Source organism: Rhinoraja longicauda, chromosome 31 (assembly GCF_053455715.1).
Source record: "Rhinoraja longicauda isolate Sanriku21f chromosome 31, sRhiLon1.1, whole genome shotgun sequence".
NCBI classification, from domain to species: domain Eukaryota; kingdom Metazoa; phylum Chordata; class Chondrichthyes; order Rajiformes; family Arhynchobatidae; genus Rhinoraja; species Rhinoraja longicauda.
This window is the reverse complement of record NC_135983.1, coordinates 1,300,894-1,316,480: the sequence shown is the minus strand read 5'-3', so window position 1 is coordinate 1,316,480 and position 15,587 is coordinate 1,300,894. Positions and strand designations below refer to the sequence as shown.

Here is a 15,587-nt window from a genome sequence, read left to right as displayed (position 1 = left end):
TGTTAATTTGGACAAACAACAATGATGAAATCTACCACAGCCTTCAGTTTGCGAACATAACCTCTTCAGACCTTAAATCTGATAGTAAACCTGATCGATAAAATGGCATTAATCCATGCTCCACTGTATGCAGTGGACACCTTGGTGAACTCGTTGGTAGATTTCTCAGTGTAATCCTTCAAATTCTCTGGTAGGAAAGGTAAATTAACTGCACTGTTTCCACCCCGACATCTGAACTGCCAACTGTCGTTACCTGAAAATGATATGCCACGTGACCATACTGCTAAAACATGAACTCTGCTTAGATTTCTATCAGCATAAGTGATTTCCCGGAATCCAGAGGAAAAGATTTAAGGACTTATCAAAGCATACATGAAAACCATGTAATATCCTCGTGGTCTCACACCGATAGAAGCATCGAGGAAGGCACTCAGCATTTCACTCAGTCTCACTGGTAGCATATGGAAGCCAAGCACATATCGTGTACAACAGTCCAAACCACACAGTCACCTTCCCTTTCAAGCTCCACCCCTCCCATCTGTGCCACACTCTGGATCCTACAGGGAACTCATTAGTCTGGAGGGAGTGCATAAGAAGAAGATGATGGCTTCATCTGGCTGGAATATTTTTGTAACTTGATTGATAACATTTAATGCAGTGTTCAATGTGTAGTCATATCACTGTAGGTTTCAATCGTATCTTTTGGCCTACATTAATAAATTGGTAGTATAAACATGCATTTGGAACATTAGTTGGTTCAGTTAGTATTTTTCTGGTCTTTTTTTATGTAACATATTGATACTTAAATACCATCTTTCTAAGTTTTACGCAAGTGGTTTTTAGGGTACCATAATCAGATCATTTGTGAAATCAGGAGATCTCATCATGGTATCCAGTAATATTCAGATTGAAAGCTGTAGCAATAGTGGGAAACAGGAGCACATGAGAGAACAGGTTAGCCCAAGAGTGACTCTCATGGAGAAAAGAGGGTGGAGGCTTAACAGCAGCTATGATCAGCGAGAAGCTCAGTTATCGTGCTGAAAAGTGAGAGATGATTTGCCCATGTGTGCAGGCTGAAGAGTAGAAGAGCAATGGCAAGATTTAAAGAGGGAAAGGATCGAATCCTGGCGAGTTAATATCATTGGTAGGGAAATGTCTCTTGGAAATGAGAAGCTATTCAAGGAGGTGTGCTTGCTTTGGGTGAGATTTATTGGAAGGGGAGTGAAGCATATGTACTCTGCTCTAACTTCATTTGCAAGTTCGTAGATGACACCATCGAACGGGGAGAGATCTAAAACAATGTTGAAACAGTACAGGAAGGATATTGAGTTCAGTAACATGGTGTCAACCTCTCCCTCAATGTCTGAGATGATGGGACTAGTTAATATCTTCAGGAAAAGAGGTGGTGTACACATCCCATTCAGCATCAATAGCGCTGAAGTAGAGATGGTCAAGAGCTTCAAGTTCCAAGGTGCAAATATCACCAACAATTTGTCCTGGACCAGTCATAATGAAGCTACTCAGAAGACTAAGGAAGTTGAACATGTCCCCAATAACACTTGCCAACTTCTACAGATGCACCATAAAAAGCATACAGCACAGCTTGGTTTGACAACAAATCTACCTAAGATCATAAGAAATTGCAGAGATTGGTGGATGTAGAGTAGTCCATCACACAAACCAGCCTTCACTCCTCTCCCCCCCCCCCCCCCCCATCAACTACATCTTCACTTCATGCTGCCTCGGGTAAGCAGCAAACATTTTTAAGGACCATTCACATCCCAGCCATTTCCTCTTCTCCTCTGTCATTGGACAGAAGATACAAAAGCTTGAAAGCACCTATCACCAGATTCATCCCCACTGCAATAAATGATCCTCTTTTAAGCTAACGGTACAGTCCCAATCTTCCAACCTACCTCATGGTAGGGTGTGTACACTTTTTTGTTTATTTCCATTCTATAACTGTAGACAACTGTAGACAATACTATATACTGCACTCTGGATTTTTTTCTCTTTCCTTGTACTTGTGTAATGGCATGATTGTACTCGTGTATGGTGTAATTTGGCTGGTTATATTTTTCACTGTCACATGACAATAAATCAATACTAAAACCAATGATTGTAGGGGGAGAGAGAATTTCTTTACCTAGCCACATGCTAGTGAAGGTAGAAATAAGAAGATAGAACAGATAAATGTGTGGCTTGGGAGTTGGTGCAGGGATTCAGATTTTTTTACTATTGGGATCTCTTCTGGGGCAGAGGTGACTGCATAAGAAGGACGGGTAACATCTGAACTGGCCGGGGCTCAATATCCTTGTAGGAGGTTCGCTGGTGCTACACAGGAGTGTTTAGACCACAGAGTCATGGGGGTGGGAATCAGAGTAGTAGGTCAGAAATTGTGATAGGAAGATGGAGGTTAAGGCCAGTAAGTCTCAAAGGAAGGACAGATGGGGAGATAAGGAATATGGTGAAGCTGATGGGCTGAATTGTGTTTATTTGAATGCAAAGAGTATTGTCTAGGAAGCAGATAACTTATAGCCAGGATCATTGCTTGGGACTATGATATTGTGGCCATTGTGGAAATGTGGTTGTGAGAGGGACACGACTGGCAGCTCAATGTTCCAGTGTTCTGATGTTTCACACGTGATTGAGAGGAAAACAAAAGAGGTGGAGCATTTGCGCTACGAATCCTCCAGACTGCCACCACGGCACTCGGAGAGGACAAACTGGAGGGTTTGTCCGTGAGGTGATATGGGAAGATTTAAGAAAGTGCAAGTGGGACTGTACTATGGGCCCCTCACAAGCAAGTGGGAAATACAGGGACAGATACATAGACAGATTAGTGAAAGATGCCAAAGCAACAGGGTTGTCTTCGTGGGTGACTTTAACTTCCCCAGTATTAACTGGGTTTTGCTCAGTGCAAAAGACTTAGATGGAGCAACATTTGTGAGGTATATTCAAGTGTGTTTGTTGAAACTGTATGTGGATAATCCAACCCAAGAAGGGAACCTACTGGACCTTGTGTATAGGAAGGAACTGCAGATGCTGTTTTATGCTGAAGATGGACACAAAGTGCTAGAGTAACTCAGCAGGTCACGCAGCATCTATGGAAAAAAGGATGGATGACATTTCAGGTCATGAAATGAGCCTAGCCAGGTGACTGTTGGAAGGGCATTTTGGGGAATGAGATCATAACTCCATAAGTTTTGATAGTGTAAGAAAATAACTGCAGATGCTGGTACAAATCGAAGGTATTTATTCACAAAATGCTGGAGCAACTCAGCAGGTCAGGCAGCATCTCAGGAGAGAAGGAAAGTTTTGAGGTAGTTTTGAATAAGGAGAAGTTTGGACCTGGCAGGAAGGTACTTAATTGCAATAAAGCAAACTACAACGTTATTAGGTAAAGATCCTGGGAAAGTACATTAGGAGGAATTGGTATTAGGCAAGACCACATTTGACATATGTGAGTCTTTTAGAGGCCAGTTGATTGAAGTTCAGAACTGGCATGTTTCATTAAGGAGGAGGGATAAAGACAAAGTAAGGGAACCTTGGCTGACAAAGGAGGTTGTAAATCTGGTCAAAAAGAACGAGGAAGTGCATGCAAGATGTAAGAGGATGGAATTCAGAATGGTGAATATAGATAAAGGAGGAAAGAGCTCAAGTGGGCGATTGGAAAGGCCAGAAGGGACTACAAAATGGCTTTGGCGAGCCGGATTAAGAAAATCCAAAAGCTTTTTATACCTATATTAAAAACAAGAGGGTAACCAGGGAGAAGGTTGGACCCCACAAGTATAAAGGAGAGGATTTGTGGTTGGAGTCTGGGGATGTAGACGAGGTACTAAACGAGTACATTATATCTGTTTTCTTCAAGGAGAAGGACATGGAGGACAGTGAGATCACTGTGGTGAATACTAATATGCAAGGGCAGATTGAGAAGGAAGTCGAGAGTGTTTTATTGTTATGTGTACCTGAAACGGACCAATGAAATTCTCACTTGCAGCAGCACAACAGATATGTAAACACGTTACTCTATAAACATTATAGTAAATATCAAACAAGTTAAAACAAACAATCGTGCAAAAACAAAAATAATACCCCCATGCCTATGTAGTTTGGAGGTTATTGTGTTTAATAGCCTGATGGTTGTAGGGAAGAAGCTGCCTCTGAACCTGGGCGTTACAGTTCTCAAGCTCCTGTACCTTCTTCTCGATGGCAGGAGTGAAATTAGAGTGTGGCCAGGGTGAAATGGATCTCTGATGATACTGGCTGTCTTTTTGAGGCAGCGACTCCTGTAGGTCCCTTCGATGTGGGGAGGTTGGTACCCATGATGGACTGGGCAGTGTTCACCACTTTTTACAATTTTGTTCATTCTTGGGTGGTCGAGTTGCCGAACCAGATCGTGATGCAACTGGTCAATATGCTCTCTAGACCTGTAGAAGTCCAAGAGAATATTCGTTGACATATCAAATCTCCTAAGGGAATAGAGGCATTGATGAGGTGGTGTTGGGGCTCTTCAAGAGGGTGGAGAGGTAACCATTATTCAACAGGATTTTATACCAAGTTATTGGGAGAGGCAAGAGACGAGATTGCGGGAGCCTTCATGAAGATCTTTGCATCTTTTCTAGACATAGCCAACGTCTGGGAGAAATGGAGAATGGCTAATGTTATTCCTTGATTTGAGAAGGGAAATAGAAAGTAGATAGAGTGGTAAAAAGGCAAATGGTATACTTGCTTTCATAGGTCGGGGCAGTGGGTATAAGAGTTAGGAAGTCACGATGCAGCTTTATGGGACTTGGGTTAGGCCGCATTTGGAGTATTGTGTACAGTTCTGGTCCTGCCATTACAGGAAGGATGTGGAGGCTTTGGAAAGGGTGCAGAGGTTGTTTACCAGAATGATGCCTGGATTAAAGGCCATTAGCTATAGGGAGAGGTTGGTCAGACTTGGATTGTTTTCTCTGGAATGCCAGAGGTTGTAGAAAGAGCTGATAGAAGTATGTAAAATGATGAGAGGCATAGATAGGGTAGACAGGCAGAACTTTTTTACCCAGCGTAGAAAATTAAAATACTAGATGACATAGCTTTAAGATGAGAGGGAAGTTTTTTTACATAGATGATGATGAGTGCCTGGCGCATTGCTGGGGGTGGTGGTTGAGGCAGATCCAATAGTGGCATTTAAGAGACTATTGGATAGGCATATGGCGAGGCATTGAATGGAGGGATATGGATTATGTGCAAGTAGATAAGTGATGGTCTTGGCACAGACATTGGGGGCCGAAGGCCCTGTTCTTTGTACTGTACTGTTCTTTGTTCTATGTTCAGTACAGGATAAACGAGAGGGACTTGAGCAATTTTCTGTTGATTTGATTAAAGTATTGTTGTTAGATTAAAGTATGTGGTTAGAGTCCAAGAGTGTAATGTAACTGGATGCTGTTAACAACTTTGGATTCATAAGGAAAAGATACAGATAAGATCAAACTATTTGTGGCAAGCTAATATGTACAATGTTATCAATAGTAAAGTAGCATAAACTTATTTTTAAATGTACTTCTAGAGGAGTAACTGTGTTAATTTGAATAGATATATTAATACTCACAGTTTTGGCTCTATCATTGGTAGTTCACAAAATTCAAACATTCCGTGGAATTGTGCCAAGTAATGTGGAAAGTTTATTAGGATAAGATGATGGATGCTTTAATTGATTATATATAGTGTACATTTACTGTACAATGTGGTGTGCTGATGATTGATCCGATGCTTTGTTTAAGACTTTAGAGACTTGAGCGACATATCAGCTAATCTCATTTGCAGAACATTCTTAGTTTGCCTTTGTGACAGCAGTCAGTAGTAACGTGGGCTGTGGTATTTCGCAACTGGGAGTGCTGCCTTAGGGAGAGCTTACAGAAGCAGTTAGGTCAACTGCTTTTGATTGGCTGCAGAAAGCACTTCCTGTGTTGTGATTTGAAGCATATGGCACATTTACAGTTCTCCGGAAAACATACTGGCTGAGATCTCTCGTGCACTATGGTTGCAAAAGAAGTGAAGGCTGAAACGCTGACCAAAGTTTTAAGAAGTGCCTTAAAGCAGTAAAGTCTAGGAGTCGGCAAAATCAATGTGAGTAATGAGAACAGGAAGTTAGAAAGGACTGTGACGTCTGACTAGTTACTTGTTCAAAGACCTTCACAAACTTCATAAATTTATCCACGGTTGATGCACAAATCTCATTTTAAGGGGTGATTCGGGAATTGTACATGATGTCTAAACACTGAGTACCAAGGTGCCTGTCCCTATTTACTTACTGCATATTTATTTGGTATCTTTGTTCAGATCATTGGTGTCTTTGTTTTATGTGGCAATCCGAGCACAATTAATTTATTATTTATGTTGTGCCGTCGTGAAATATAGTAAAAGGAACAGAATATGCAGCTGTCAAAATAGTTATTTATACTCTCTTTATTTAAATATTCACAAGCCAGTTTCAGTTTAGCGTTCCAGGTGCTGATAATGGCTTACAAATTGTGGAATTTCTTTGTACTTTTAAAAGTAAGATTATAATTCATGTGATTTAGGTGCCATGTATGCAGATAGAAGAGGTTTTTCAAGTAAGACAGTAATTTTTGAGCCTGTACATAGTGGATTGCAGATAAATTCAAAACCGAGGTAGATCTTTAGATTTTAGGGATAAAATGTGGAAAATACTGTAGGTGAATCTATAATTGGATCAATCTGGGTCTTACTGAATGAGAGACCAGATTTGAGAGATGATATTCCTTATGTTTCTAATTCAATCTGCAGAAGAGGGAATATATCAGCACAGTATGTTAGATATTGATATTTTTGTTTGTAAAGCTGATTCACTGAGATTATTTCAATTTTTTAAACTATTAAAAATGTGCATTATTCCAACAATTATTTAGAAATCAGACCAAATTAGCCTGACCAGTAGTAGTTTAGAGTCTCAGCAATAACAATTTGTAGGCATTCAACAGTTGCTTGCAGTTTTACCATTGATAAAGTGATTATCAAAAAGGAGCTGACTACAGGAAGACATCACAGATGATGTCAAAGCTGACAGAATTTGGACAGATTGCCAATGTTGGATTGAGTATGGGCTGACAGCAGAGCTAAATCACATCTGATTTGTAAACTGTTTAATTATTGTAAATATGCATCTACTGTAAATGCATGTTGGATTATCTCTTTTTAATTTGGGAATTAGATTAGATCTGTGCCAACAGTAGTGGTCATGTTAATAAGGTGGTGTTGGCATATCATCAGCATCCCAGAATGAATAATTGCCCTTCTTAATCAAGGTTAGCAATTGCTTAAGACAGGAAAACAATTCAGAAGGTTTGCCAAAACCGTGCAAATCCAGCTCTTTATAAAGATAGCATTATTATTTCTAGACAGTCCTGATAGACCAGTTTTGACTTGATAATTATGATTGATTGATATATTTGAAATGAATCACTGAGCATTGCTGTGCAGCTTTTGCTTTACTAATTCCTACCATTCTTTGAAAAGAAAATGTGAAAATAAAATAAAAATATTGATGTGTTGAAAAAGGCATCTTTTAATTGCACAAATTTGCAATCTAAACCCTAAAAAATATTTAAATGAGCCAATTATGGACTTGACTATTACTGAAAGTGTAAGGGAAATGCAGATCTCATTTAAATTGTGTTTTTCAATTTTTTAATACCCTGCCATCTTGGGAGTTGGTAAGGAAAAGAAAGAGTGGTTTTGAAGATAAAGCATGTTAACCAATATCCTAAAAATACTAGATTAATTTTGAACATTTAAAATCTGATGTCTGCCCCTGTTTTGCTTCATGCTTCATCTAGTTAATTACTCTGTGAAAATGGGTTTAAAGTTGATTTGTGGACCTTACTAACTGCATACACGAAACAAGATTAATGTACTTATTCTTTGTAAACCTCTACACAGTTTGTAGGGAATTCATTTATGAGGTCACTTTAACCTTGTCGTTTGCTAACTATTTGACTCATGTAAGCTGTTTTTTAAATTTATACATATGAAACAGTAGGAGGGACAATTTCTGACAGGATGGAACCACGTGTCATGATATTATTGATGAAATCTGGAGTTTAGATCTAGTGATAGTGGTAAAAATATAATCTGCAGGCGTTTTTCACTTTTCAAGTGCTACTCATCAAGTGATACAGTGTGGAAACAGGCCCTTTGGCCCAACTTGCCCACACGGCCAACATGTCCCAGCTGCACTAGTCCCACCTACCCGTGTTTGGCCCTTATCCCTCCAAACCTGTCCGATCCATGAACCTATTTAACTGTTTCTTAAATGTTGGGATAGTCCTTGCCTCAACTACTTCCTCTGGCAGTTTATTCCATTCCCCCACCACCCTTTGTGTGAAAAAGGTACCACTCAGATTCCTATTAAATCTTTTCCCTTTCACTTTAAATCTATGCCATCTTGCCTACTCTTGGCAAGAGACTCTGTGCATCTACCCAATCTATTCCTCTCATGATTTTATACACCTATTTGCTACTATTTGTGAATTTATTGATTTTATGATATTCAGTGATATTGTAGACAGTGCAGCTTTATGCAGAATGACAGTGGGATTTTATCAACTGGGCCAATGGGCTGAGCAGTGGCAAATGGAATTTAAGATAAATGCATGATGTTTATTTTGGCAACACAAACTAGGGCAAGACTTGCGTGGAGAGTACTGTAGTTCAGAGAGACTGAGGGATACAGTTAAATAGTTCCATGAAGGTGACGAAACAGGTGGGCAGGATTATTAAGAAGGCATTTGGCGCACTCTCACAGGTAGTGCAGGAGGTGGGAAGTCATATGATAGCTGTTCAAGACATTGGAAGGCCACGTTTAGAGTACTGTAAAGTTCTGGGGACCCTGCAAGTGGAAGGATATCATGAAACTGGAAAGGATGCGAAAAAAAGATTTACAAGGGTGTTAATGGGTCGGGAGAATTATAAGGAGAGACTGGATAAACAAGGTTTTTTTTTCCTGGAATGCAGGAGGCCTAGGGATGATCTTATAGGTATATAAAATCTTGAAGGGCACAATTAGGTGAATAACCACAGTCTTTTTCCCAGGGTAGACTCAAAATGCTGGAGTAACTCAGCGGGACAGGCAGCATCTCGGGAGAGAAGGAATGGGTGACATTTTGGGTCGAGACCTTATTCCCAGGGTGTTGTGTATATAGAAAGAACTGCCAGAGGAGGTGATAGAATAGGGTTGACTCATGACTCTTGGACAGGTACATGGATAAGAAAGGTTTGGAGGCATATGGGCGGGGCCCTGGCAAGTGGGCCCAGCTCAATTACGTAAATTGATCTGCATGGCTGGGTTAGGCAAAAGAGCGTGTTTTCCTGCTGTATTAGCTCAATGACTACGATTAATTAAAATTTAATGTTTTAAAACTAAACTCATTTTATCTTGCCAAAAATCGAAAAAATTTCAACTGACCCTTAATTACAATTTAACTAGTAATTCCTCCAGGCACATGACAGGGTAGATAATGTGTTGTATGCCATGTGGGTGATGTTAGAGACCTTTGTGATCCACAGCAGGACATGCAAAATCTGTGCAGAGGGAGAAACTTTATGTTTTGAGTCAGTGAGCTTTCGATAGGACTTAAACAATGAGAACTCATCTGTTCTTTTATATGAGGTGGAGAAGAGGATTGCAAATGGAATGTCTGTGATAAGATGGTGTCTAAAGTTGTGCAGGTAGTGCATGTAGTTAGTGCTATACAAGAGGGAGAAGTAAATAACAGGAGGCGACTAAAGACAGAGAAGATTTACATAAATTGGGCCATTGGGCCTGAGCACCCCCTTGTGTAGCTAACTTTCTCACTGTGATTGGCTGTGATGCATGCCAATAAAATGCTTTCCAAGTGCATCTGTAGAGGTTGGTGAGGCTTGTTGGGGACATGCTGAACCTCCTAAGCCTTCTAGGGAAGTAGAGGAATGGTGTGCTTTCTTGGCCACAGCTTCGATGTGGCTGGTCCAGGACAAATTGCTGGTGATATTTATTCCTAGGAACTTGAAGATTTTGACTATCTCTTCGGTGCCGTCAAAGTATGCTGGGGTGTGTACAACTTTGTTTCTTGAAGTCAATCACAATCTCCTTTGTCTTGCTGACATTGAGGGAGTGCTAGACTCAAGATGCTGGAGTAACTCAGTGGGACAGGCAGCATCTCTGGAGAGGAGGAATGGGTGACGTTTTGGGTCAACACCCTTCTTCAGGTTCACGGGAAAGGAAACGAGAGATACAGATGATAATGTAGAGAGATATAGAACAATAAATGAACATTATGCAAAAAAGTAACAATGATAAAGGAAACAGGCCATTTATTAGCTATTTTCTAGGTGAGAATGAAAAGCTGGTGTGACTTGGTGGGGGAGGGATGGAGAGAGGGAATGCAGGGGTTACTTGAAGTTAGAGAAATCAATATTCATACCCCTGGGCCGTAAGCTGCCCAAGTGAAATATGAGATGCTCTTCCTCCAATTTGCATTGGGCCTCACTCTGACAATGGAGGAGGCCTAGGACTGAAAGGTCAGTGTGGGAATCGGACGGGGAATTTAAGTGTTTAGCAACCGGGAGATCAGTTTAGGCGGACCAGGTGGACTGAGCAAAAGTGTTCAGCGAAAAGATCACCCAGCCTACATTTGATCTCGCCAATGTACAAGAGACCACAACTTGAACAAAGGATACAATGGATGAGGTTGGAGGAGGTGCAAGTGAAACTGCCTAAACTGAGAGGACTGTCTGGGTCCTTGGATAGAATCGAGGGAGGAGGTATAGGGATAGGTGTTGCTTCTCCTACTTGGAGTAGTTTGGGTGGGAAGGGATGAGTTAACCGGGGAGTTGCGGAAAGAACGGTCTCTGCGGAAGGTGGAAAGGGGTGGAGATGGGAAGATATGACCAGTGGTGGGATCCCGTTGGAGGTGGTGAAAATGTCAGAGGGTTATGTGTTGTACGTGATTGTTAATGGGGTGAAAGGTAAGGACTAGGGGGACTCTCCCTGATGTGATTAGGAGGAGGGAAAGCAAGGGCGGAGCTGCAAGGTACCAAGGACACATGTGTAAGGGCCTCATCTATGATGGAAGAGGGGAACAACTGTTCCCTAAAGAATGAGGACATCTCGGAGAGGTTGTTGTCTTAGCACCAAGTTACAAGCTTCTCAGTGTCCTTTCTCTACTCTGTCTCATCGTTATTTGATAACCAGCCCACTACGGTGGTATCATCTGGAAACTTAAAATTCGATTGGTATTTGGATTGGATTGGTATACAATTGTGTCTGTATAAGGAGTATAGTAGGGGTCTGAGAACACATCCTTGCATGGCATCGTGTTGAGAATTATTATAGCGGCTGACTTGTCATCTTTCCTCACTCATTGTGGTCTGCTGGTCAGGAAGTCTGGGACCCAGTTGCAGAGAGGGGTGCTGCTCCAAGTTCCATGAGTTTGGAGATGATCTTGGATGGGTTAATGGTATTGAAAGCAAAGCTAGGGTCGATGAATGGGAGTCTGACGTAGGTGTCCTTCTCATCCAGGTGTTCCAGGGATGACTGTAGGTCCAGGAAGATGGCATCAGCCTTGAACCTATTGTGGTGAGAAACGAACGGCATGGATCAAGGCTGCTTGGTAGGGTGGGGTTAATGTGTGCCATAACTAGCCTCTCGAAGCACTTCATGATAGTGAATGTCAAAGCCATTGGACAGTAGTTGTTAAGGCATGAAACCTTGCTTTTCTTTTGGCACCGGGATGATAGAGGTTTTCTCGAATCAGTTGGGGACCTCGGAACGGAATAGGGAGAGATTAAAGATGTCTGGGAGCACTTCTGCAAATTGGTTCGCATCTAGTATGGACGCGGCCAAGGACTCTATCCAAGGCAGTTCCGTGCCGTGGGCTCACCCCCACGAAGGCCAATCTTACTTCTGCAAAAGTGACCGTGGGGACAGGCACACTCGAGTTTGTCGGAATGGATGTCATTGCCCTGTTAGCCTGTTCAAAGCAAGTGTAGAATGTATTAAGTTCATCAGGAGGGCCGCTCTATCACCGGAAATGTGCGGGGATCGCTGGGCAGCGCGGACTCGGTGGGCCGAAAGGGCCTGTTTCCGCGCTGTAGAATCTAAAATCTAAAAAAATCTAAATCAATGCTGCCTGACTTTGTTTTGTGTGCCCGTAATGGTATTCAAGCCCTGCCACAATCGACGGGTATCCGAGTAGTTATACTGGGATTCAGGTATGTCCCAGTATTGCCTCTCGGCATTCTGGTGGCTTTGCGAAGATAGTAGAAAGATTTCTTGTACCATTTCGGTTTGACGTGTCACAACGATCTTAGCCTTCACCTCGGAATTGACCTCACGGTTCATTCGTGCTTTCCGGCTGGGTAACATTCTGATTGTTTTCATCGGCACACATTCCTCTACGTACTTACTGAAGCAATCAGTCACGGGGTAGGTGAATGCACAGAGTCTTATTCCCTGGGATGGGGAATCAAGAACTAGAGGGTAGACACAAAATGCTGGAGTAACAGGCAGCATCTCTGGAGAGAAGGAACGGGTGACATTTCGGGTCAAGACCCTTCTTCAGATGTTGACCCAAAACGTCACCCATTCCTTCTTTCCAGAGATGCGGTTTGTCCCGCTGAGTTACTCCAGCATTTTGTGTCTATCTTAGGTTTAAACCAGCATCTGCAGTTCCTTCCTACACAAGAACTACAGGTTCTTGACGTACAGACGTACAGGTATGTAGGTATGTAAGTTAATTGGCTGGGTAAATGTAAAAATTGTCCCTAGTGGGTGTAGGATAGTGTTAATGTACGGGGATCGCTGGGCGGCACGGACTTGGTGGGCCGAAAAGGCCTGTTTCTGGCTGTATATATATGATATGATATGATAACTAGGGGGCCTCAGCTTAAGTTGAGAGGGGAAAGATGTAATAAGAACCTGTGGAGCAAATTTTTTGCACAAAAAGAGCTGTGGGTATATAGTCTGAGCTGCCAGAGGAAGTAGTTGAGGCAGGTACAACAACAAAATGTAAAAGACATTTGGACAAGTATTTGAATATAAGAAAGGTTAGAAGGCTTATGAGCCAAACATGGGTATTGGTCACATTGGTATTGGTACATGGGTAAATGGGATAGGTAAATGGGGCATCCTGGTTGGCATGAATGATTTGGTTGAAAGCCTGTATCCTTACTGTATGACTCTGAAATATGTGTGAGTGGTTTCAGTGACAGCATTTATACTCAAGTTTCTAGTGCATTTAAATTAATACAGGTGCAAGCGTTTTGTCAGTTATTGTTGTGATATTCTTTTAAAATGGTACTAAATGGACTTGAAATGTAATTAATTCACACCAGTGAAAGAGTTTTTTTATAAAAGTAGTTGTTGTCAATCTACGCCAGTCAATCCAGATGGGTTAGAGAAGTGAGTGGAAGTTGCTTCTTTCAGGTTTTTATTAGTTTGCTTTTGTTTAGAATATATTTCACTCATTCTTCAGGCCAGGTGGCAAAGTCCTGGAGGCTGAACAATAGAGAGGCTGTAATCCAAGTCTGAAGCTGTGCCAAACTTCAAATCCCATGTGTGATGGTTGACGAGAGCACTGGAGGCATAATGAAGTCATGGCATAATGAAGGCTGTTAATCATTGTTATTCCTGGGCACCCTGGATTTGTGCAGCACTATAACTTGTTACTTCATATCATGTATAAATTCTATCTAGTCTTTTGAGGAACAAAATATTTGGAATTTACTTTGCCCACTGCTACTTGTAATTAGCATTTTAAAGACTCCTCTAGTAGATTCCCAATTCCATTCTGACATGGCTAAGGATCTTGGGCATAAAATGGTAATGGAGACTTGGACAATGAAACATTTACTGATATCTTGCTGATTACTTAGATAGTACCGTTGAATTGGAAAAGACTTGATATCTTTCACAAAGAAGGACATCAAAATGCCTGCATGATGAATGTTAGCTATCAGATTTTTACCTGTAATTAATCTGTGAGTTGTTCTGTTCTGTCAGGAACATGCCTGTCATTATTCCACAGAATGTGCTGGGTTTATTGTTTGTCCAAAACCTTTAATGATTTAGTTAGAATATGTATGCAGCTACTACGGTATGTTTCATATATTTTCAAAATGAATTGTGAGAGTAAAGATTTGTTATACGTTTTCAATTATTTTAATGGTTTGTACATTAAATTAAAATATATCAAATATGTTGCACTGGCTGTTGTTATTTTCATCATCTCAATTCAATGGGATTCTTTTTAGGCACATTTGAGAGCTCAGATGGTGAGTAAAACCCAACAGCTTGACATGATGTCCAAGCAATACAAGCAGTTAGAGAAACGCCTAGATGAAATGCTTTCTAGGATTGTGAAGGAAACTGAAAGCATCAAAGATCTGGAAGAGCAGCTGACTGAAGGTATGTGTTAAGAATTTGAAGTTTTTTTTCTCTGAGGATGAAGGGGAGGGGAATGAGATTCATCAAAAAAGTATTAGTTGGATTGCAGCATTTGAAACATCCTGATGAATGTATAAGAAAGTGGTATTAGTTGGATTGTGGTATTGTGGTATTAGTTGGATTGCAGCATTTGAAACATCCTTATGAATGTATAAGAAAGTAAATGATGTTACTGGTGCACGAGGATTAACATGTTAGAATGTATGTTAACAGGCCAGATAGCAGCTAATGAGGCATTGAAACGAGACCTGGAGGGTATTATTGCTGGATTGCAGGAGTACTTGGAGAGTGTAAAGGGACAGGCAAAGCAAGCTCGGGAGGAATGCACAGAGTTGCAGAAGGAAAAGGGGACACTATTGCATCAACTGGCTGACCTGGAACAACAGAAGAATCAACTAGAAATAGTTGCCATGGATGCAGATAACTTGAGAAAGGTCTGTATGTGAATGGCTTACAATTGTTAAGGTGTTGCACTGAAAATTTAATCATTGTTTAATTATTCAAAATATATTGATTTACAATTCAATTGTATTTTTGTATGAACTCCTGACAATTTGTGACAGTATTGGGTAAAGTATTAATGAATAACAGATTGACTTTAAATACAGGGCCACAAACATTTTATACATTCAGTACTATTATTATGAAAAAAGCATTTTTGAAGTAAGATGCATTTGTAATTATATTGCACTATTCAAAATGTACCTTCATTTCTAGTTAAATAATGAATTCATTTGAGCAAGTGCATCTGTACATAACTCGCTTTTAATTTATTGACCTAAAGAATCCATTATTTTTTATTGCAGGAACTGTCTGACATGGAACGTTCTTTACGAGAACAGCAGGAATTGAATGAATCCCTGCGCCATGCTCAAGGTGACTTCAGTGAGTACGAGGCTGAATTAGAATCTCAACTGCAAGCAAGGGACATTGAAGCAAACCAACTGAGAGAGGAACTGGATCGACTGCGGAAGCTCAGTCAAGTAAGTCCCAATCTGAGTGTGAAGAATTCTCAGGAAGTATTTGCCAAGTAACTAGCTGAAGTTAGACACAAAAAGCTGACGAAAGGTCTTGACCAGAAACATCACCTATTCCTTTT

At 40.9% G+C, this 15,587-nt stretch overlaps 1 protein-coding gene across 7 annotated transcripts in view; it reads left to right on the top strand.

Moving 5' to 3' along the window:
* The window catches only part of cntrl (centriolin), a 152,043-nt gene that overhangs the window by 45,089 nt on the left and 91,367 nt on the right, over nucleotides 1–15,587 (top strand). For all 7 annotated transcript variants that reach the window (XM_078425889.1, XM_078425890.1, XM_078425886.1 and 4 more), the window contains 3 exons: nucleotides 14,296–14,449; nucleotides 14,702–14,922; nucleotides 15,295–15,471. In XM_078425889.1, coding sequence (XP_078282015.1) covers nucleotides 14,296–14,449; nucleotides 14,702–14,922; nucleotides 15,295–15,471 — 552 coding nt within the window. The remainder of the gene's footprint in view (nucleotides 1–14,295; nucleotides 14,450–14,701; nucleotides 14,923–15,294; nucleotides 15,472–15,587) is intronic.